The 24,619-nt window shown below is 30.3% G+C and overlaps 8 protein-coding genes across 8 annotated transcripts; 4 read left to right on the forward strand and 4 right to left on the reverse strand.

The window, feature by feature from the left end:
- Positions 1 to 5,068: 5,068 nt before the first annotated feature.
- On the forward strand, positions 5,069 to 6,985 carry AGP1 (amino acid transporter AGP1; the record flags this gene model as incomplete). The annotated part of the gene is made up of 1 exon (XM_064859349.1): positions 5,069 to 6,985. One exon carries the CDS (start codon positions 5,069 to 5,071, stop codon positions 6,983 to 6,985), a length of 1,917 nt encoding a protein of 638 aa, XP_064713819.1.
- A 1,554-nt stretch (positions 6,986 to 8,539) lies between these two features.
- Positions 8,540 to 9,124, forward strand: PWA37_002797 (uncharacterized protein; the record flags this gene model as incomplete). The annotated part of the gene is made up of 1 exon (XM_064859350.1): positions 8,540 to 9,124. One exon carries the CDS (start codon positions 8,540 to 8,542, stop codon positions 9,122 to 9,124), a length of 585 nt encoding a protein of 194 aa, XP_064713820.1.
- Positions 9,125 to 10,359: 1,235 nt separating this feature from the next.
- On the forward strand, positions 10,360 to 10,512 carry PWA37_002798 (uncharacterized protein; the record flags this gene model as incomplete). The annotated part of the gene is made up of 1 exon (XM_064859351.1): positions 10,360 to 10,512. The coding sequence occupies one exon, from the start codon at positions 10,360 to 10,362 to the stop codon at positions 10,510 to 10,512; it is 153 nt and encodes a 50-aa protein (XP_064713821.1).
- Positions 10,513 to 10,758: 246 nt separating this feature from the next.
- FUS1 (Fus1p) lies at positions 10,759 to 12,309 on the reverse strand (the record flags this gene model as incomplete). Its single annotated transcript, XM_064859352.1, has 1 exon — positions 10,759 to 12,309. One exon carries the CDS (start codon positions 12,307 to 12,309, stop codon positions 10,759 to 10,761), a length of 1,551 nt encoding a protein of 516 aa, XP_064713822.1.
- A 491-nt stretch (positions 12,310 to 12,800) lies between these two features.
- TFC4 (transcription factor TFIIIC subunit TFC4) lies at positions 12,801 to 16,157 on the reverse strand (the record flags this gene model as incomplete). The annotated part of the gene is made up of 1 exon (XM_064859353.1): positions 12,801 to 16,157. One exon carries the CDS (start codon positions 16,155 to 16,157, stop codon positions 12,801 to 12,803), a length of 3,357 nt encoding a protein of 1,118 aa, XP_064713823.1.
- Positions 16,158 to 16,904: 747 nt separating this feature from the next.
- UFD1 (polyubiquitin-binding protein UFD1) lies at positions 16,905 to 18,035 on the forward strand (the record flags this gene model as incomplete). Its single annotated transcript, XM_064859354.1, has 1 exon — positions 16,905 to 18,035. One exon carries the CDS (start codon positions 16,905 to 16,907, stop codon positions 18,033 to 18,035), a length of 1,131 nt encoding a protein of 376 aa, XP_064713824.1.
- Positions 18,036 to 18,385: 350 nt separating this feature from the next.
- On the reverse strand, positions 18,386 to 22,330 carry PWA37_002802 (uncharacterized protein; the record flags this gene model as incomplete). Its single annotated transcript, XM_064859355.1, has 1 exon — positions 18,386 to 22,330. The coding sequence occupies one exon, from the start codon at positions 22,328 to 22,330 to the stop codon at positions 18,386 to 18,388; it is 3,945 nt and encodes a 1,314-aa protein (XP_064713825.1).
- A 705-nt stretch (positions 22,331 to 23,035) lies between these two features.
- On the reverse strand, positions 23,036 to 24,196 carry RNQ1 (prion domain-containing protein RNQ1; the record flags this gene model as incomplete). Its single annotated transcript, XM_064859356.1, has 1 exon — positions 23,036 to 24,196. One exon carries the CDS (start codon positions 24,194 to 24,196, stop codon positions 23,036 to 23,038), a length of 1,161 nt encoding a protein of 386 aa, XP_064713826.1.
- Between the last annotated feature and the right edge of the window lie 423 nt (positions 24,197 to 24,619).

The following is a 24,619-nucleotide window of genomic DNA, read 5'->3' on the forward strand; positions in this document are numbered from 1 at the left end:
TAAACGTCAAATAGAGGAGTTGACAGCAATAATAGTATTCAAAGCGATTGACTCAAGCGTTAGTTTTTTTCAAAAAGATGTTGCTATCAGTCTGTTTCTCGAGGAATGTTAGTTTTATCTTGTTTTGTTTATTGGAAATGTTATGCAAGGAAAAAGTTTCTTGTAAATTTTTCCCTCTTTAATTTCTCTATTTTTTCTGGTAAGGAAAGGGAAAAAACTATTTGGCGGAAAATAAAATAACGTACGAATTTTCTGAGTTTTAAGTAGCCATCTATATTCCGATAGTGTAAAGTTATAATTCCGTTCCAAATTCCGTAACGCATCCTTTGTGAATTTCCTCTTGGGTTTTGTTTTTCCTTTTTTTTATCTTTTTTGCTGTTTTAGGTAAAGATAATAAATTTTAATTGCCTTTTCGGATTTTTTTTTCGTTCTTATTTTTTGTTTCTTGTTATTCGGGAATAATAAGGGAGGGAAGAAAGATTAGGGTGTATATTTCAGGGTTCGATTTTTATTAGTGTCATTTAGATTGATTTGATGTAATTTTCGAAAATGTTAGTTATTTTATTGAAAAATTAATCAATTTGTATAGTTATAAAAAATATGTGGAATACAATAGTGGTATTTTTGTATATTTGTTCCCTTTCATTAAGTTCACTACCAATTATTTAAAAGTTAAAAAATTTAGTTAAGTTATCTTATTTTTCTTTATTAAAATGTTGGAATTTATAAGTTGATTTTATTGATGATGTTGTTCTCTATAATTGGTTTTATTTTATTTTAGTTTTTACTAGAAGAATTTTTTTTTTTTGAGGACAATGGACTATTATTTGTAATGTATCCTAAATCTTAGTATGAGAACACATTAAGCAAAAGGAAATGAAAAAAATTTTTTTTTAGTAATGTTGAGAATGAGCGCCTTTATTCATTGGATATATAGTAAACATTCTCAATATTATATTAAACAGATTTAGTATACAAAATTATAATAAAGTTCTTCACTTTCTTTCTCTATATACAACATAGAAATAATTATATACAAAGATTGTAAATAAGATAAAAATAATGTATGATGAAATCCTTGGCTTTATATATGTTAACATTAAGCCATTTTCCTCTACGAACAGTAAGATATTTAATAAACAAACTCAACAACTTTTGGTGACCTCTCAACAATTATTACTCAACAATTTATCGTTTAGTGTCTGCTAAAATCTTATTGTTCTATCTATTTTATCATAGAACATTCTATTTCAACAAGTAAATATATAATAATTGCTCATTTGTATATATTACTAACAGGTAGTAGTTGAAAATGTTTGCGAGTGCTCATGTGTATTTCCAATGTTTATCATTTTGCGAGGAAGAAAAAGATTTGTGAAAAATGCAAAAATGTTTTTTTCTTTTGGATCCACAAGATACAACAAAGTCAAAACAAAATATTAAAAAATAAACAATTACAAAATTATTACTAGCATTCATTTTAAATTAATAAAAAAAGATAATATAATTTATAACAAGATGTCGGTAATGTTATTAGTTTTAGCTATTTATAGTAGGATATTAATGGTACTATAAATTATTATTTTATTGCTTACCTTATTTTGTTCTACATACTAAATATACATATATAACTATTATACACTATATCACATATTATTTTAACTCTTCTTTTGTAAGCTATTATAAAATTATCAATCATTTGATATAGATAATTTAGATTATCACATACATACATCTTTAATCTTATTTCAATATTTTTACATTTTTTGAGGTCAAAACTCTGCCAAAAATATTGCACAATAAATATAGAATGTAAACTAATAATAATACTACAAAGAAAACTTTTAGATATTACCAAAACTCTTTCCAACGAATAATTGAACTTCTTAATAATGCAAAAAAAAAAAACTACAATCTTAAAATTATGTTAACTTAATATCTATCAAAATCTCAGGAAAGAAAACAACTAAGACAAAAATCAAAAAAAAAGAAAACTGATTACTATGAAATGTCATAAAATATTTTAGTCAGTATTATATCTTTTATTTATTTAATTTGAAATTCTAAATAAGATCATTAGAAAAAATAATTAAAGAAAAAAAAAAAGATCTAGTACCTTTATGATAGAAATGTATATATTTTCCCACCATAAAAAATGTGTTCATTTTTACATTATCATCTACTTTACTAAGTGAAAATAGTATTATTCTACTAATAAAAAGAATGCTGATTTTACACTATGTAGTCCTACCCATATATAGAAATAGTTTAGAGTTAAAAAAGCAAGACATAATTGATTTTTATGCAATAACAAATGACTCTCACTCCGCAAAAAAAAAAATTTGTGGTCAGATTATAGCTGATTTAGTTTTTCCTTATTTTATAACAATTTGATAATAATTATCATAATTTTGAAAAGAAGAAAAAAGAAAAAAAAGAAAAAATTAATAATGTTAATCGAATTCTGTCAGATTAAAAATAAATAGAGTCAATCTGATTCTTTTTTTTTTTCTTTTTCTTCTTTTTCTTCTTTTTTTAAAAGTAAGTAATTATCAATCAGTCAACAATATTAGTAACTAAAAAAATTTCTGAAACTTATGACAAACCAAGATGCCCAATTGTTGTGCCGATCTCTGTTTCCAACAAAGGTTATAGACTAAAGCTAGAACAATGTGAGTCATCTCTCCTACCTGAAAGAACACAAGAATAAAAAATTAAAAATTAAATAGCAAGAAAGAACGTACACATCTAATTAAACTATCACAAAAAATGTAAGATCATTAGTATATATAGGTGCGTTAGTGTGCTCTAGAACTTTTCCATTATCTCAATTTCTTACTATTTAAAAATAACATATTTTCCAACCCTAACAAGTTTTCTTTCATATTCTAACTGTTATTGCTATGCTAGAGTTAAACCCCGATATTGTATTTTAAGTTTTTCATTTTGACTCTGGCCAACAAATTTCCTTATACGGGAATTTTCTAAAATATATTGCAAACTTCTCTCACAATTAAATAAATCAGATTTCTCCTTTTTTTTAATTTTTTTTTGAATACTAAAAAATTTAGGGTTTTAAGTGAAATATTTTTTTTAAGTAAAATGAACTGCTTAAAATACTAGGTTATAAGATATTTTAGGTAATATTCCTACAAGAAATAAACGAAAAAGACTCCATTTTTTACTAACTAAGCCGAGTATCTTATTTTTGGAAAATAGTGCATTAGTTTGCAAATACAACGATAACAACAGATACAATTATCATTTTTGCATTTTTACAAATTTCTTAAACTGTTTTTTTTTTTTTTTTTTTTTTTTTTTTTTTTTGACTAAATACCCCCTGATTAAGTTTAATATATTTTTATTGCTATCTCAATGGATATTTTTTGAAAACTTTTTTTAGGTTAAACACTAAAAGGAAAAACCAAACAACGTAATTATCCTTCCATGGTACCGCCCCTTTCCTCATTTTTTAGATCAATGATTAAGAGATTGAATTTTTTAAGAAATTGTGAAGATTATAATATTTCAGACTCATTATATAATTCGAAAAAAAAAACCTGAAGGAAAATATACACAATATCTGTTGTTTGTATTATTTATTTTTCGATGCCGTTCAATAAAAAAACAATAGATACCAAGGCACGGCTCTGAATTTTTTTAAAATAAATATTGTATGTATATTTGTTGTATCAAAATTTACAGGAGTCTGTAAGGAGTGATCAATGATATTTACTGATAAGACAAATTTCCTTATCTAAAAATGCAGCTTTCTGGAAATAATAGATAAGAGAAAGATAAGAATATGTGTGGGGTAAATGAAATTGATAACTTCTCGAGTAAAATAGCCTAATTACTCACCGCAATAATATCGAGAAATTATTTATTTACTCATCAAAACACCTAAGTATTTTTTTGGAATTTGAAATTTTAGAAAAAAAAAGCCATTATATCTCACCACATCTCTCTATTATTTGCCAGTAACCCCAAGAAATAAAACTTATATTCGAGGTTTGGCCAATGAAAATTATCATATTCTTTCTGTGCCCCCAGTACTGTAAAATTTCCCCTGGTAAATACTTTTTATTTTCTCTTTTTTGCTTTTCACTTTTCATCTTTTTCTTTTTTATTTTTTTTTGTTTTTATTTTTCTATTCTTTTCTCTTCTTCAACCCACTTACTTTCACATTTTTTCGAATTATACAATCGTCATTAATGAGTGATGTAAATTTTTTTTGTTGTAATTACGAGAAAATTGATTAGATTGAATTATATAATAAATCAACTTGCCTTTATTTTATTTAAAAGAAAAAAAAATTGTATATATATAAAGTCTCCATTTTGGACACCGTTGTGCATCCCGCACAAAGGAGATTGAAGAAGGGAACTACAGACGCTGAAATAGTGGATATTATGCATGACGATCTTCTTGTACGTCTTGGCAATTTCTCTCTCTTCCAAAGTTTCCTTCTGTAAGTCTCTACTTCTTAGTCATTCTTTATATATATAACGCTACATCTTACTCACGGATTGGGCTCTAACGTTTTTTTTCTTTTCAGGATCACTATCTTCCTTTTCCTTGTTATTTCCTTTCAGTATCTGGAGAAAACAGATATAATATAGTCCAACAAACAAATAAACAAACAAATAAAAAACATACCAAGTTGTGTGTGATTATTTAATACATTCTTTTCTCCGTGTGTATATATTGATTGACTTATCAATTCATTAATTATTACTTTCCATTGTGTAGCATTTCTTTTTTTTCCCCGACTATTTTTTTTTCATTCCTTTTTTTTTTTTTCAAATTTCATTTTTTCCTAATAGACGAGATTATATTCCAACTCATTTGCCAACATTTTTTTGTTAGCATTATTTGAAAAACTTTATTTAACAGCTTCATTTGATTCATACTTTTTCTTTCCTATATTTTATTATTTAATATTTCACCGTTCTCTTTGCCACTAATAAATATTTGATTATCCTATATTGTTAGCAAAGCTAGAAAAGTCGTTCAAATACAAATATAGATATATAAAAAAAACAAAAAGCAAATAAAATTATTTAAAATGCCATCCTCTCCAATTGGTGGTTCTGATTCAAGATTTGAATTAAAAGACTTGAAAAATGGAACAACAGAAATTAAGTCCACTGAACAAGAAAATGAAGTTGAATATTTTGAAACGTTGAAAAATAGTAATGGTTCCCAAAATGATTATTCCTATTCTGATAATAAACCTGTCTCAAGATTTAGAAAATTTATCGATTCCTTTAAAAGAGCAGATGATCCTGTTCATGATACTCATGGTACTAGTTCTGACATGGATATTGAAATGGGTTCAAATGAAGGTGATGCTGATATGATTGTAGATGCTATGGCCAAAAAGACAGATGGTGAAGCTAGTAATGATGAAACTGACAAAAAGTTGAAAAAGACTATTAAACCTCGTCATGTTATCATGATCTCCTTAGGTACTGGGATTGGTACTGGTTTATTAGTTGGTAATGGTGCCACTTTGTCCCACGGTGGCCCAGGTGCCTTGGTTATTGGTTATGCTATCATGGGTTTAATGGTTTATTGTATTATTCAGGCATGTGGTGAAATGGCTGTCAACTATTTGACTTTAGTTGGTGGATTTAATGCTTATCCAAGTTTTCTAATCGATCCTGCTCTTGGATTCTCTGTCGCTTGGGTTTATTGTCTCCAATGGCTTTGTGTTTGTCCTCTTGAATTGGTTACTGCTTCTATGACAATCAAATATTGGACTACAAAAGTTGATCCTGATATCTTTGTCGTCATCTTCTATGTCTTAATTGTGGGTATTAATCTTCTTGGTGGTGCTGCCGGTTATGCTGAAGCAGAATTCTTTTTTAACACTTGTAAATGTCTAATGATGGCTGGATTCTTCACTTTAGGCATTATAATCATCTGTGGTGGTGCTGGTACCAGTGGTTACATTGGTGGTCGTTATTGGCATGATCCTGGTGCATTTAGAGGTGATAAAGCAATTGATCGTTTCAAAGGTGTTGTTAATGTTTTCGTTACTGCAGCTTTCTCTTTTGGTCAATCTGAATTTATTGCCATCACTGCTTCTGAACAATCCAATCCACGTAAAGCTATTCCATCCGCGGCTAAGAAGATTATTTATAGAGCTTTATGTATTTATTTGGCTTCCATCATCATTATTGGGTTCCTTGTCCCTTATAACTCTAATCAACTACTAGGTACCCAATCTAACGGTATTAAAGCATCTCCATATGTCTTAGCTATTGCTAACCATGGTGTTAGAGTCGTCCCACATTTCATTAATACTGTTATTATCCTTTCGGTTTTGTCTGTTGCAAATTCCGCCTTTTACTCTAGTTCAAGAATGTTGTTAACTTTAGCTAAACAAGGTTATGCACCCCAAATCTTTACTTATATTGACAGAGCTGGTAGACCATTAATGGGTATCTTAGCCGCATGTTTATTCGGTGTCATTGCCTTTTGTGCATCATCTCCAAAGGAGGATGAGGTCTTCACTTGGTTATTGTCCATTTCTGGTCTATCTCAACTTTTCACATGGATGTCTATATGTTTATCTCATATCAGATTCAGAATGGCTATGAAAGCTCAAGGTAGATCTCTTGGCGAAATTGGTTATTTGTCACAAGTTGGTATCTGGGGGTCCATCTTTTCTTTTACCTTGATGTTTTTGATTCTTATTGGTCAATTCTGGGTGGCCCTTGCACCAATTGGTGAAGGAAAAATAGATGTTCAGTCATTCTTTGAAAATTATCTAGCTATGCCAATTTTAATAGTTTTTTACTTTGGTTACAAAATCTGGAAGAGGGACTGGAGATTATATATTAGAGCCTCTGATATTGATTTAATTTATCAAAGACATATTTACGATGAAGAAGTGTTAAGACAAGAACAAGAGGAATACAGAGAAAAACTAAAAAATGGCCCAAGGTGGAAAAGATACTGGGCTTTCTGGTGTTGATTGTAGCATCTGAATCTTATCCTAATTTAATGACATTTCATCCCCGTAATTAATTTTTTTTTTCCATTTATACCTATATTTTTCTTCATTTTTTTTTTTATATTATTATTCCTCTGCATTCTATAACGTTTATCCCCTTCCTGCTTCCATGAAAAACTGTTGGTAAATTAAATCGGCTCATATTAGTCTTACTTTTTTTTTTCATTCCATCCACCTCCTAACGTGTTCTTTTATTCATCAAGACATTTATATATAATGTTGTAAAGTATATAACAACCATTTATTCGATCACATTCCTCTTTTGTATGTATCTGTAGATTGGTAGATTTGACAGTTTTTCTACTATATTTGTAAAATTAACTTTTGAGTAGATGAGTTGTTTCATGAAATGTATTAGTTCTCTAAAGTTCTTTTAACATAAGAGTTACTGGAGTAAGGAGCTGTTTGAGCTCTATTTTGAAAATTAAAAAAAAGAAGCGATTTGGTCATAAAAATTAATACACAAATAATATCATACTGAGTGACATCAATAGGAGGAAATCTACAATATTCAAAAAGAGAATAATGAGACTATCCTAGAAAACAAATCTAAGACATAATTTGTTTGATGTTTACTTATTTTTTCCCCCTCTTTTCTTTTTTGATAAACAGTACCAATTTCCAAGTTATCAGATCAATAAATCATTCTAATGATAACAGTGATATAGCAAAAGTGGTAATACTTAATAATAAGTTCTGATTATTTTATATTTTAAAACTTACAAGTAACTTTTTCCATTTTCTTATGTCCAAATCTACAGGTCCCTATTTTAACATATCTTATGGAAAAATATATTATTCATCAACTATAGACTTAATTATAAAAAATAAATGTCTCTTTTCCAAGAACCTGATATAGTTGTATCTTCTATGCCACAATAATTAAACAATTACTAATCAAAAGACTTCTGCCAATTTATGACGTTTTTCAATTACTCAGCATAATGAAATAAGGAAAAAAAAGAATAAATAATGGGAAAACTCTATTGTTTTGTTTTCTATTTGTATGAATCCCACAATAGAAAAAGAACTTCTTTTTACGTTACAAAATAAAAAAAGAAAAGAAAAAAAAAATAGAAAAATGATCTTTTTAACAAATACATTTTAATATTGAGACCACTAAGTTAAACGAATCAGTAACCATGGCATACTAAATTGATCAATATACAAACAGACTATCAACAAGATGGAAATAGGTTACTAGAAAAGATCAATAATTATTTTTTAATTTGTGTCTATAAAATCTGCTTATTAATTCGGAAAATTCAGTAATGGAATGAACCACCTCTTATAAGTAATCGAAATTACTGCTGAAACACTATATTATAAATATCTGTCACTTTCATAGAAAATAATATATATAAGAACGAATTATAGAAGAATATATGAGATGTTTCTATTTGCTTATAATACTGTAATCCAATAGTTCTTTTTGATAAAAATGACAAAAAATTATAATAATAAAAGTAAAAAACCAAATCAATAGTTCAAAAAGCCAAAACACAAATAAAAGCAATGTCCGCCATTACTGCCAATTTCTTACATACTTTCTCATCAAGACGTACAATCTATAAACTTAAACCAGAATTACCAGCAGGTATTTCGATTTACGATGTTCAAGCCACTATACAAACCATAATAAAGGAATCTCCGACCGCGTTAAATTCTCAATGTAACCGTGCCATAATTTTAACTGGCGACTCTCACAAGAAAGTTTGGGATCATGTCACTAAGTCTATGCCTAATGATAATGCCAAGTTAAGACCACAATCTGTTAGAGATGAAGCGTATGGATCTGTAATCTTCTTTACCGATGACGTTGTCACTGAAAAATTACAAGCTGAAATGCCACAAATTGCTGAGGTATTTCCAGTTTGTGCATCACATGCTACTGGTGGTGCCCAAATTGTTTCATGGGCTGCTTTAGAAAGTCTAGGTTTAGGTGTTCACATTCAGCATTACAATAACCAAATTAAAGAAGCTTTACCAGATACTATTCCAGCTAAATGGACTGTAGTGGCTCAATTATGTTTTGGTACTGGTATTGAAGCCCCACCAACTAAGGAATACAATGATAATCCAATTGAAATTTTTAACTAATCACTTTAAAAAAATAAATTTTTTTCAGTGTATATTTTACCAATTTTTCGCATTTGAATTCTTTCCTTTTTTGTTTTTAATGACTTAAGCTAGATCTATATTTTCAAAAAATATGTTTTATCTTCTCTATTTCATTTTATGTAAATCTTTTATACTTATAGATAATTAAAGTAAAGTATTTTGATTATGATAAACCTAATTTTGTTGAATACACTAATCGATAATTCTAGCTACCTATTCCCCGAAAAACTGAATAATTTCAAGCGTCTTTCTATCCCATAACTATTATTACTTACTGATCCTTTCATCTACAAGAACAATCTTCGAACGAACTAAGATAATATATGTTTACAAACCAAACAGTTTCTCGAGAAACTCTTTTCTATCTTCTCTTCTATTTAAAATGAATCTTCCACTATATAAAAAGTAACGTTACATTAGAGACCCACAGGACTAATCTCCTCTTAGTAAAATATTGCTTCAGTTTAGCCATATCTTTAACTTTTCTATCATTTCCAACACCTTAACCAGAAAAAAAGTTATTTCTGTTGCATTGAATTTTATTTCCGGCCATCGAGAAATTACGCATCCCAAGAATTTGAAAGGTCAAGAGTTTGAGGAATCTGGTATGCGATAAACTAAGAAAGATCATAATTCAACATGTTCTCGCTGAAAGAAACAGCAAAGCACAACAAATCGTAATTAATTTCATGTGTGATTCTTCTTATTTTTTAATAGAAGGTCAATATTATTTTAATTAAATTTTAAATAATATACATTTCTTGAATTTTCTTACTATTATTGATGTTCTTATTGCTACCGTCTTTTCTTCGGTAGTATCCCTTCGCGAATCTACTTGTGTAACTCAAGTGAGCACAACTACTAGTATGTATGAACAACCTTTTCTATTTTCTCCTCTTGAGAAATAAACACATGATTTATCTTATTTTCAGATCTATTAATTAAAAACAAAAACTACGCAACAATTTATTACAAGTTAACACTCTGACTGACTAGTTTACTTGACTCTGAATGTAATGTTAAGCCTGCAAAAACATACCATCTTCTGTAAATGAAAAGCTTATTATTCAACCATTTTCTTTACTAATGATGAAATTACAGAAAAGTTACAAGCTAATTTCCTTAACTGGACTACCATTTCCCCACAAATTATTGACTATATGTTTGATGCTGCTCAAACCTTATCTTGAGTTACTTAAAAAACTTTAGAGTCGATGCTTTTTTACAACATTACAATGGATTTGTTAAGATTGTTTTGTCAGAAGAAACATCATTTGGATAAGTTATTATTGCTGAATTATGTTTCGGTAAACCTGCAAAATCAGATAATAAAAATACATATATTTATCATAAAGTTAAAATCTTAAGATAGAAGTTGTACTTAGTGGACTTTTGATTACTCATTTAAATTTATATTAGCAAAATATTCCTCCTCTACACATATATTACATAAAAACGTAATATTACTAGAAACTTAGTCATTTTATTAAAAAAAAATCATCACTTTTCAATATACTTTTGTTTGAATGTTTCCTATTGTCAAGTTTTATATGTATGTTCTACAAAACAATATATACACATAAACTTGTTTTAAAAATTCATTGCTATGCGCATTATTTTTTCAAAATAGATTCAGTTGGTATTATCCCTCTATCATCATTTAAGTATTTTCTATCATTTCTCATTTGATTACCAAAATTGATTAATGATTTAGATGTGCCGTCTATAGTACATTTTTCCACTAAACACCATTTATTATCTTCATAAACCACAAGAACCCTCACATATTCCCCCATAGATAATGAAATTTCATCTATTAACCGAGGATTATATGGTCGCACAACTGGATATACTCTACCTACTTTTAGTACCGTATTAAATTGATTATTACCCTTGCTCTTTTCTTTATCTAAAAGCATGTGATAAGGTATCTCAGGTAGTTCTTTTTCGTAACTTTCAGCTTTAATATTTGCCTTTTTGAAGTTAGTCCTTTTTAGAGGAACTGGTTCAATAACAATTTTGGAGTTTGCATCAATTCGATTACTGTCTAAAACTTGTTTTTTAATTGGATAATTAGTTAGTGCATACTTTCCTTGAATTGGTATCTTTTCTGAAATAGTATCCCCAGTCGATGAAGAAGAACCACATAACTCTGCATTCGAATTAGATAAGTTAAATACATTCACATTATGAGAATAGATGGAACGAGGCTTATTCAACATTGGAGATCTCTCATTTTCAAACCCAACAGGTTCATGAACATAATTTTTGTCAATTCGACTAAGTATCTTAAGGTTCTTTAATTGAATTGTTGGTGTTAGTCTTGGAAGTAAATTATTAATCTTTTGGTATACTGAACTTCTGTGAGTTTCTTTGTCTAGAAATGAGTTATCGACTAGTTTTGAAGTAAAATTCTCTGTATCTTTATCCTCCTCACAGAAAGATACATTAGGGTATTTACAATCATGATCATAATCGTTTCCTTCATTTCTTTTGTTTATAGTAAACTCAACATTACCAGTAAGAGGAAAATGAGGTTTAGAAACATAATTGCAGGATAACTTGTCGAGTAGTTGCAGTTTCTCTCTTGGATACTTACTGTGTACATCTTTTGGTGTTTGTACATGACAACTTACATATTGTTTGCAATTATATGGGTCTATTCCAATTTTATACTGAATCTGGGATTCGCTTACATGATAATTTGAAGATTTATAAGGACTTATCCTATACTTCTTTTCAATGTCATTATTGTCTTTTCTTCTATGAATACAATTAAGGTTAAAAAGTTTATCAAACCATGTGTTGGCTGGTTCTTTTATTGATTCTGACGGTGACACTGGTTGTACTGACAATAAAATAGAATTCTTAATAAAATAAAAATATACTAAGAATATCAATAAACTGAAGCAAAATATCCCAACAGGTAATCCAATAGATAATCCAATAATCTTCCCCGATACATCTTTAGATTCAGTTGAAAGGTCAGTTAATTTTATACGAGAAGTAGAAGTAGAGATACTTTGCTCCGTTGTAGGTGACAGGTTAAGACTATACGTTTGACTTGCAACATTTTCAACTACGTTTCCCGTCCTCTCATGATAAACACACCTTTCCGTTATCATTATTTGTGTTTTTAAACCATAATTAATCCGATTCAACATAACCAATATTTAGTTTAAACGTTAGATAAAACCCAAAATACATTTAATCACAAACAATGTTAGAGTAAAAAAAATTAATGTTACTTTCAGGTCGCTGTCACTACCAACAACAGCATGTTTCATACAATATACTCCTATTGTATGTCACACATGCCAACTCTATTTAAATTTTGATGGTATAATTACCAACATATATGTGTACCTTTATATATGCATATTTATCTTAATACATCTTAAGTATATATATAATAGATGTTTAAAACTCTTTCACTTCTTCCATATTTCATGAATCCCAATTTGTTTCAGACCTGTTTCATGTTGGATCACATAGATAGATCACCATTATCCTTCTATCAAACATGAAAAATAAATACAGAGACAAATATACCATAAATCACCTCTTCTGCTCTACACTCCATGTATAATTTAGATACATCCATCTATGGTTGCAATATCACAGTTTTTTCTCCTTCTTATAAGTTCTTCACTATTCATATACTTAGATACTTCTCCATAAGTGAATTAGCCAATGCTGTATTACCACTCTCCTGATAGATATTAATACAATTAAATGCTGCATGTTTTTTCAGTTTCTCATCTTCATAATCATTTAAAACCTTACTATAATATTTGATAGCAATTGATACCAAACCTATTAAATGGAATGCACGACCAAGATTATAATCTGCCTCTTGTTTTTCCACATCAGTATACATAGTATTTCTAATATCATAGTAACGATAAAGATAACGTAATCCATGTAGTATCTGGAAGTGCCTAGCAGCGGTAAGTCTTTGCATTGAACGTTGCATATGAGATAGACCCAATAAAAGATTAACCGTAGGGTCATCTGGAATCTCATTTTCTAATTGACTCAAATATTGAAGTGCTGAGAGGAACCCTCTACTTGAATAAAGTAAAACAGAGTATATATAGTAGATATATGGAGATGGTTTAGCCTCTGGATTATCCACTACATCGTTAGTAATAGATGCTTGACCCCTTACATGAACATTATATCTAACAGAATCAAAAGCTTTAATTAATCTAAGGAAAAATTTCTGTTGAATGGTAGATGTCAATATGTTTGAAGCCAACTTGCCATGCGACAATGAAAACATAAACAGCAATAATATTTTTCTATTGAATTGATATTGATTTAATAGTAACCTTAGATTTGCTAACAATTCCTCTTCATCATCCAAGTGTAAAACTATTGCAAGTCTAACAAACTTCATAATTTTAGCTCTCTTACTATCTTGAACAAAAACATTAACTTCTTGTGCTGTATCAATCACACTCAAACCATCTTGAACACTTCTATATTTAGTAATTGTCAAGGCTAAATCCATAAATAGATCGAACCATTGATCATAACTTAAACCACGAAGTTCCTTAGTAGATGTTAATGTCACTCTTTCTTCCATTATTGGTAAAGTATCAGAAAGTGGATCACCTTCTGATAAACGGGATAATCTTTCTAATTGGTAATCGACGACTGTATGAAACTTCCTGGTCCTCCTAATAATACCTATGAATTTTTTAGATCTACTTCTTACGAAAAAGTTTTTAACAGAACTGAAGACATCGACCAGATCTGAAACTGTTCTTATCCACTGACTGATTTGTGCGTTATTGTTACCCGCAATATCTCTTTCATAATTTTTTAAACTATTATACTTCTCCAACACTTTTAATGTAATCTTCTTTTCTCTCTCCGCCTTTTCACGTTCAATATCTTGCAGTGTTTTCTTCTTTTTAATTGTATAAGTCTTATACTTACTGTCTTCTAGCAATGGTTTACTACTGACATCTCTATCATCTAATTGGTCATTCCCTCTACCCTTTTTTTCTAACTGTTCTTTATCCTTTTCATCAACCACACCATAAAGTTGAGCCTTTTGTCTCTTTCTGATAACTGTAACTTCATTTAATATACTTTTGAAGATATCAACATTACCTAAATGATAATGAACTTCTGCCAAACTTAATTTATGTTCCAGAGATTCTGGATCCATTTCAATGATTCTCTCTAAAAATTGTCTTGCCGTATCATATTCTTCTGTTTCTTTATAACATTTGGCTATATTCTCATAGAATTCTACAGTGGCATAATCTGGGAGAGATAACAAGGGCGCCAGAAAATCCAAGGCTTCCTGAAACTTCTCAGCTTTAGTTAATGCTACACCGACTTCATAATTTAAATCAGCTACATCTGAGAAATTTTCATCATATAAAAATTGAAAATGATTCATTGCTTCTACAAAATTTTCAGTTTGCAATCTTAAAAGTCCTAATCTGACTCTAATATCAATCGGTAAAACATAGGATTTAGACTTTTCTTCATCAGGTAATGAATCAAATCTAGTGCTTTTTAATCTTCTACTATCAAATTCTGAATCATCAATTGCATCATCCCAAAATGTCTGTAATTCTCGATGTTGTATCCAACGGGCACATTTCTTAATAGTCCTTATACTTTCATTATTTTTATCACCAAGTTTTAAAGACAACTCCGCTATAATATTAAGAGAAGACCAATCAAATGGAATACATCTGTATTTTTTATTAATTATTTTCCAGTTAACTCCAAAATACAGTTTTTGCTCTTCCTCATACATTTCTTCTAATTCCTCATTATCGATATCTGATTCAGAATTATTGTCATCATCTGAAAGTTCTACTGCATTTTCATTTGCTTCTATGATAGCTTGCCGTCTTTTGACATTCATTTCATACACATCCATATAAAGTTTGATAGCTTCTGGTATTTTATTACAATCAACATTTAATATGGCTAATTCACGTAAAATATTTGAATCATATGGATTATTTTCATATAATTTTTCAAAGCCTTTTAAAGCTTTCCTTATTTGACCCATTCTTTTATATAACAGTGCTCTACGATACACAGACTCCCATTCTTCATTATTAAGACTTATGACTCTAGAGAAACAATAAATTGCTTGTCTATAATGTTCCAAATCATACGATAGTATAGCTACAATCTTCCAGAATTCCCAATCAGAAGAATTAATATGTGCGGCCAAGAACCATGAATTACAACAATCATTTAGTCGGCCTTGAAGTTGGTAAATATCACCCAACGTTTCGTATGCAGCGAAATTTCTGGGATCCTTCTTAATAATTTTATTAAATAATCTTTCTGCAGTAGGTAGATTATTTCTCACAAAGGCTTCATTGGCTTCAGATAATAATTGAGCTACTTCTGGATCCACCGGTCTTTGTCTTCTGAATTTGTTTTTACCTCTTCTATTTTTTTTCTTAATGTTAAAATTATTAGCTTCCCTAATAGCATCCATGAAATCACCTTCATCTTCATCTGAACTACCATCATAGTCAGAAAACTCTGCTAATAATGCATCATCGACAACATCTGAGTCAACAAAGTCATCTTCGTTATTATAATCTGAATTTCCGCCAGTGATTCCATTAGCATAGTCTGACGCATCATCACCTGAATTTCGCTTGTCTGTGTCTATTCCATAATTATTCTGTTTCTTATTAGTATTTTCAGTAGCATCATCAGAACTATGACCGATCAGATCCCTCAAATCATCTAAATTGTTATATAACTCTTCTTCATCCTCATCGTATTCAAATTCATATTTATTGTCATCATTATTATCAACCACATGATCATTATTTTCAGCACCACTCATAGTATTTACACCATCAGTCCGTCCAGCAACACCTTTTGTCTCTTCGGAAACAAAATCAGCTCCACTGTTATTCATAGAAGAGATAGATTCATCCAAATCTAATGCATAATCTATCTTATTTCTTGTTTTCCGTACAGATCTTCTGGTTCTTCTTCTTGTAGTCATTGTCTTTTACGATCTGACAAATGCCATAAGATATATGCATAAATCAGCCTAGTTTATACGCAAATGTTCTAATATATAAATATGTCCAACAGTCCTACCTGATCAACAATACCAAGCAAAAGTATCCTCTTCCACTCCTTACCTTGTTGTCTTAGAAACTGTAGCAATGAACAGTGTCAGCATCTTTTTCTCTTCAGTCCTTTGTTTTAGAAGTACTCTATCAACTTCAAAGAACTTTTGGCCCTAACAAAACGGAAAATTCACGAAAAAAACAAAAAAAAACAAAAACGGCTGTCAGAACATCCAGACACCCTAATATTTTTAGGGTTTTGTAGAATTTCTCTTTTAGGGCTTGAAGACCCTTTTTTTTTTTTCTTTTCTTTTGCTTTAGAAATCAGGAAAAAAAAAGGCAATAGAGTGAAAGTTTCATTTAATGACAGAGAGAAAGTGTGAGTGAGTGAGTGAGTGAATGTAGTGGTTGATTTGATTGAAATAGATCAGGAAAGCTATATGCGTAGGATTGTCTGATAATTATTAAGACATGGGTCTTATCTCAGGGCTGCTAATTTTTTTTCGTTTTTTGTTTATAGATCTTCTTCTTCTTGACTCTTTTCCATTTCTTCAAATCAAACATTTGTAGCTTATTTGAAAGACCCTGAGTGAAAAAAAGTTGCAACGTTAAGGTACAAACCTATATAATCTACAAACCATAGTTTCCCATATTTTAATAGCAAGCACCTATTCGCCATGTTTTCCGGGTTTATGTCAAATGTAATGGCCAATTCCAACAACTCGTTCCAATCGTTCATGTCTCAAACGTTTGCGGAATTATTTAGATGCTATCCTATCACAATGATGAACGATAGAATAAGAAAGGATGATTCCAATTATGGTGGGAAGATATTCTTGCCTCCAAGTGCCCTAAATAAGCTATCTTTACTAAACATCCAATATCCAATGTTATTCGAATTAACTGTAAATGAAACAGGTAAGTCGACCCATGCGGGTGTCCTTGAATTCACTGCAGAGGAAGGAAGAGCATATTTACCTGATTGGATGCTGAAAACTTTAAACGTCCAACCGGGTGCTTTACTAACCATAAGATCCACTGAACTACCAAGAGGCACATTTGTCAAATTGGAACCACAGTCTGTGGATTTCTTAGACATCTCAGATCCTAAAGCTGTCCTGGAAAATGCGTTACGTAATTTTTCTACTCTAACTGTGGACGATATCATAGAAATAAATTATAATAATAAACTCTATAGGATCAAAATCCTTGAAGTTAAACCACAAACTGGTTCAAATAGTGTTTGTGTAGTGGAAACTGATTTAATAACGGATTTCGCTCCTCCTGTTGGGTATGTGGAGCCAGACTATAAATCAACTGCAAAGGGGCAAGGCCCAAACGATTCACATAACAATAATGTAAAGAAGAAGACAGCAGATAAATTCGATTCAAGTATCGTCAAGGAAGGGTCTATGTCTACAAGAATAAATTATTCTAAGATTGCAACAAGTAACAATATAAAAAATACAAATAACAATTTTATTGGACATGGAGAAAGTCTGTCTGGTAAGAAACCAAATAAAATAAAAAATAATACAGAGGAAACGACATCTCAATCTTTAAATATTAACCTTGATGGAGAACCTGCACGTTTAGATTTACCACCAGGCCAACTATTCTTTGGGTTCCCAATAGTTTTGCCTAAATTAGATACAAAGGATGGGGATGACAAGGAAAATCCATCATCAAACACTTTTCAAGGTCAAGGACAATCATTAAGAAAAGCAAATAAAAGAAAGACTAAAAAAGATCATTCTTCTTCGAAAGCAAAAACTCCAAGAAGTCCTGAAGTGATTGAAATAGATTAGATATATACATCAACCTTCACTAAAACGTACTCTATTAAAGAGAAATCATAAAAGGAATGCAGTAAACAGATTATTTATATAAAAATTACATATTCACTGTATTTACTTCACTATTATGGATTTAATATATAATTAATCCTTTTGTAATGACCATGAAAGGTAACTATTTACAGTGTGGTTGATCGGTTTCATAATGGTTTTTCTTTTTATTTTGTGAAAACCTTTCAAATAAATATAATATTAAAAGAATCTTTTTTCATATAAATCAAAATTAAACATTCTATAATCATGCACAATTAATATATAACACAACAAAAGATACATCATTCCAGATGATGCTAGGCGTTTTATTACCGGTGATGTGAATTGTAATCATATTTAGGTTTATCCTTCATACTAGTTACAATTCTCTTTAATGCTAAAGGAATGTCGTCATCTGATTCATCATCATATTCATCTCTGTCAGCTAGAACCTCATCAACATCACCTAAAGTTCTTGTCCTATCAACCTTATTAGATGCACTTAATTCAAGACCAGGCCAAAAACTAATTGAATAAATACGATCTCTGAAGGACTTTGGTAATGGGTTTTTCTTATCAATATTAAATGTTGCAATCCTTGCCAAATTGACTGATTCTCTTCTATTAATAATTGGGGGACTAAATTCATTCATGCTACTATTATCAGTGTCATCCATATATTTCGGATTAAATTGAACCGGTTGATCAGCTTCTCCCGCCATTTCTTGGTTACTGTCAATACTAATTTCCTCATCATTGTCTGATATACCTAATTCTATATGACTACTATTATTGGGACTAATACTAGAACGCCCGTCGTTATCATTAGGCTTACTATCTCTGTCACATTCACTGCTTGGAATAGTAGTTAAATTTTCTGACTGTGAATCACTAGACAATGAAGAAGAAAAAGAAGAAGGCTGGTTATTGGAATCCTCGCCTTTAATAAAATCATCAAACCCTCTAATAGCCTCTGCAGCCCAATCCTCATATAATGGACGAGATAAAAACCCATATTTGAATTCGTTTATACCTACAACCAACTTGGTTAAATAAACCAGTTCTTCAATATATTCAATAATCTCTTCTGTAGCTGCACATGATGCACTCCAACTTAAATATTTTTCTTTTGTTAAAAATTCTTGAGTGTCCAATTTGGACTTTTTTGAATGTGTAATTAACGTTAAACCTTCATTTGATCCACTACTGCTATCTGAAGACTCATCCGTACGAGATACCAATGGATCTAATGGCTGTAAACCATCTGATGGACGCTTCTTAAAATCTAACCTTCTCCGTTCCTGATTCTTCCATTCTAAAATCTGACGTACTTTATTTATTAATCTTCTATGCGATATTCTAGTACTTGGCATAAATTGGGGTAAAGGTGTTTTATTAAGGAATGCTTCTTGAACAGCTCTAACTGATACAGTCAAATTACCAACTAGTTGTCTTCTATATGGATAGACAACACTGTTCAATTCTTCAAGGATTGCGGACCCGTATTGTTTTCTTAATAATGCAGCTGTATCAATTCTTTCCACTATTTGTCTTTGAATAAAGATAATCTGAGTGAAAATATGTTCTAATTCACTAAAATCACCTTTTAAGCGCGGCTCTTGTCTAGTTAATCCATTATATGACTTAGCTCTATCTAAAGCTGCTTTGGCAGAGCTTGATAATCTAACAATTTGTTGATATTTTGAATCCTCTAGGGAATTAACGGTGATTTCACCTTCTAGACCTGGTGCAAAGATTAATTCCATATTGGATATACAACCACATACAAATGCTACTTCTGATGTAAGCTGGTCTCTTGCTTTTATTGGATAAAATAGCACTTGAACAATTAAGGCAATTACACCACCATAACCCACCGCCAAACATCTCTTAGCAAAATAATCTACAATACCATGAGGAGGATCTGAAGGAATAATAGCAGCTAACATAACAACATATATACTAATAATCTGGATAATAGCAGCTTTGACGTAAGGGGTACCTAAAAAGTAATAAAATCCAGGAACAGCACCAAATATAGTAATAACTGTCTCTAAATATGGATTTGTCTGATTAACACCAGACCAATATGAGACCATCCCCCAAAATGCACCTAGAACAACACCAACAGCACGTAAAAAGAAAACCCAGAAAGTACCACCAACGCATGGTTCCATACACAAAATACAAACAAAACCAACCCATGCACCTTCATAATCAACATACCACTGTCTTATTTTAGGAACAAACATAGGGAAGGATGAAATCATCAATGCTACCGTTACCTGAAAACCAAAAATAAAGTGCGATTTACTACGTGTACAAAAATTATTAATCCATATTAACAAATTCACGATTTGACTACGAGAATCAATCCTAAATTTTTCTCCAGTCGAATCCCTTATCGTCATAGGTAAAAGGGTCTTTTCTGTAGATATACTAGCTCTATGTGCACTAGTTCTTTGCATTAATAAATCATCTTCTTCCACATTTGGTCTTCTAGCTACGAGCTCTGGTTGTCTATTATAATGAATAATACCTTTCAACGTATCATCCTCAGTGATTCTAATTGAGTTACCCATATACCATTTTTTCACTGATTTGAAATTTTTCAAAAAAGTGAACCAAACACGTTTACCACGAATCCATCCCTTTTTCTCCTGAGTTTGCCTATCTATCAATAGTTGCTTTGTAACCTTTGTCAATTTGACGGTCTCAATAGTAGTTTCTTTTAAATTCATCAAAAATGAGCAAAACAGGAACATTTCGTCATTTGGACTCAACAAATCATGATCAATTTTGAATATTTCCTCCTTGAAAACCTCATTGAATCTAGTTAATTCCAATTCTAATTCTTTTATAGTTGAATCAATCTCTTCTAATGACGGTAATTCCACTTTATTAGCAATTCTTGGATTATATTCATCTTGTTTAAAGCATTTGCTCCGAAAGACCCTATCAAATTTTACATCGTATGAATATGCTAATGAAATATTAACATAATAGAGACATTTATTCAGACGTTCATGTAAATTATAGATTGGTTTTCTCAAATGATCTATGACATATAACAGCTTATTTGCATCAGCATATTTAATTTCTTTTTCATTATGTAGTTTCATATAGTTTTCAGGTGATTGGGTATTATTATTACTATTATCATTGTTTCTACCTAGTAAAATAAATTGTAATTGACATGCATTAATGATACCATTAATATAAATAGCCATTTTTTTATACTTTTCGAGTACATCATTTATGCTATAAGGTGGAACGTATGAATACGAAATTTCATACATGCATTCTTGTAGAACAAGGTTACAATTATTAATCTTTTTAGATACTAAAGTTTTAAATTTCAATAATTTTGATAATGTAACAATATCTGTTTCATATAAAAAATCAGAACTCCGCATATTTTTATCAGTTGTATCTACATCACTATTCATATTCATATTCATATTATTATTATTATTATTATTATTATTATTATTATTATTATTATTATTATTCTTATTCTTATGATTTTTAGTCTCATCATCACCTATACCTAAACAAATAAAAAACTTAATAGATTCATTAATATCTTTATGAATTTCATTCAAAGCGTCTATGGCAGCATTACCTAGATAGGTACTGCCGAATTCCGGAAATAAAACAATATTCCAAAACAAAGACATTGCAATACCCATATAAAATGGAGTGCTAAATGAATTTGCAATCACACCATAGTCATATGTAATAGGAGCCAAAAAAGTGAAATGGACCACTAAGAATAAAGGAAACACAATAGCAAAATAGTGATGTGACACCGAACGCATCCAACCGTGGAAGAAAAGCATAAACATTTCGAATATTGCTAGTATGGCTAGACCCGATTCATACCTCCTAAAATTATTTTTGTACTGTTCTTCTCCACTAAGGGTCCTCCATGTAGGTCCAATGCATTGCATTGCGATGAATTTACCGAATAAAGCATAAGCCAGGCCAAATATAAGACCTGTTATACAATACACAGCACCTTGTATAGTACCACTGACCCTCCTACCAGGATGAACAATGACTGATATTAATGGTAACATTACAGGTTCAGTGCCTAGATGATTTCTAACTTTCGGTATCAAACAAAATATTAAAGCAACTGTGGAATTGATAGTAGACTTAAATATTCTCTGAGCGAGTATTCGATCTATAGGAACATATCTCTTCCACAATCGAATCACATAATTGAGCTTTTGATTACGTCTCAAAGAGCCCATCATTTTAAGTTCCATTGCTTTCTCACTTAGTTATCTTCAATATGAATGCATATATCACCCTTTTTCTATTATTTTCTTAAATTTTATTCTCTTCTATTTTCTTTTTTTGGCTCAGCAAATATGCGTTGACAATACCAGTGCTAATCTATTTAAAGGGTCTAAACAATTTGCTTTATACGCACTATTTACTTACATAAATATCTCTATCAGTATGTCCCTACAAGTAACTCCTATTAATCTCTCCATATTTATGAATCTATTCTACTTTTAAGTCTTCCCAACTCCGCGTTTCTCCAAGTTGGCAAAACCCGAAATAAAAAAAAAAAAATAATAAAAATAAAAATAAAAAACATTTAGGTTTCTCACACCGGAGCTACAACTCCGTCACTGTGTCTCTAATGCATATAAGGGTGTATGGGTGGCCGTCCAAGTGACACAAATTCTATGACTATTTGAACTGGTGACAAAAGTTAATACATTATTACTGATTTACACAATATTGTAATGACAATGTCAATCATGATAATAATGGTAGTTATGTTATGGTTGACTATAATTAACAGCATTATACTTATACAATAAAAACGAGATAGATTCACAAAGCTAACTTTTAACAATAACGACATATATATTCATATGTAGATATAGATGTAAACAGATATGTAATTGGCGGAACCGTTTTTTCAAAAAAAAATACTATTAAGAGAATATATAGACTTTTCAGTAATATGAGTTCTTATTATTATTATCATAATACGACTGATTTTGACCATATGCTTGGTTTTGATATTGATTTTGGTTTTGTTCATCATATCTGCTTAGGTGTTGATTATTGTGGTTATTATAATTATTATTATTATTATTGTTTGTGTTGCCACTTAGATATGATGCAGCCATTGATGCAAGTGTAGAAGTCCATGTTGAACCATGTTGTTGTTGTTGTTGTTGGAAATTAGCATCATTAGCATTATTATGATTATTACTATTACTATCCCAATTATTGCTATTGTTATTGCTATTATTATTGTTATTGTCACCATTACCACTACTCATATATGAACTAGCAATAGAAAATAAAGTAGACCCTAGAGAAGGTCCATTGTCATTATTATTATGAGATTGATAGTAATCTTGCTCATATTGTTGATTATTTGGTCTATTATTATTATAATTGTGATAACTGCTATTATTATTATTATTATTATTATTATTATTATTATTATTATTATTATTATTATTATTATTATTAAAACTATCATAATTATTATTGCTATTATAGCTGTGATAACTGTTATTATTATAACTGCTATAACTGCTATTATTAGAATTTAAGTATGAAGATGCCATGGCTGCTAAATTAGCAAAAGAACTACCATTGCCACTATGTTGTTGTTGTTGCTGCTGCTGCTGTTGATTTGTATTAGAGAAAAATTGGGAAGCTAATGAGGCTAATGCAGCACTGCCCATGGATGACACAGCATTACCATTCTGCTGCTGCTGTTGTTGACTAGAAAACATAGACATCACCGAGTTAAGATTAAACCCAGAACCATTAGCATTATTATTTCCTTGAGACATTAAAGTTGTTAATAAAGCCAGTTTACCTAATTGGGACTGAGATGAACCGTTATTATTGCTCATGAAAGTCTTCATTAGAATCGATGCCATATCACCAGCATTCCCGACACTGCGATCCTTTGAACCACTTGAATTTCCAATAATATATTCTGCAATTCTACGAATCAACATTTCAATAGCTGATATTTGATTATCATTCGGATTTGATCTGGCTGCCTTTGTTAAATTAACTATAGCTTCTTCATGCTCACCATTTTCTAAATTAGATTGAGCCTTTTCAATAAAACCGTCGATTTCAGACATTCCCTTTTTTCTCTTTCTTTTTTCCTTTGCTTTTGAGTCTTATTAGAAAATATATATATATTTAGGATTGATATTATAAAGCTGATCTTTGCCAAGCCTTTACATATATGTATGTCCTTCTAACTTGATTGAGTTACTTCCAAAGATTCTGTTGCCTTTGATTCCAAATGGCAACAAACGGAAAAGTGAAAAATTTCATAATCCCGAACTTTTTTCTTTTTCTTTTTTTTCTTTTTAAGTTTTTATTATATACAATTTCAATTCAAAACAGAGTATTATTCATAATGTACAGAAAACAGTATCACTAGAAAGCATCCTGCACCCCTCCCCTCCTCTAAAGCACCCTATCCCTTTTATTTAGTGCTTTAACTTTTTTATTTCTGTTAATAATCATCCACATAGCTGGTTACCTTTGTCACTATT

This window comes from Arxiozyma heterogenica (assembly GCF_036370985.1).
Source record: "Arxiozyma heterogenica strain weizmannii chromosome Unknown scaffold_22, whole genome shotgun sequence".
In the NCBI taxonomy this organism is placed as follows: Eukaryota; Fungi; Ascomycota; class Saccharomycetes; order Saccharomycetales; family Saccharomycetaceae; genus Arxiozyma; species Arxiozyma heterogenica.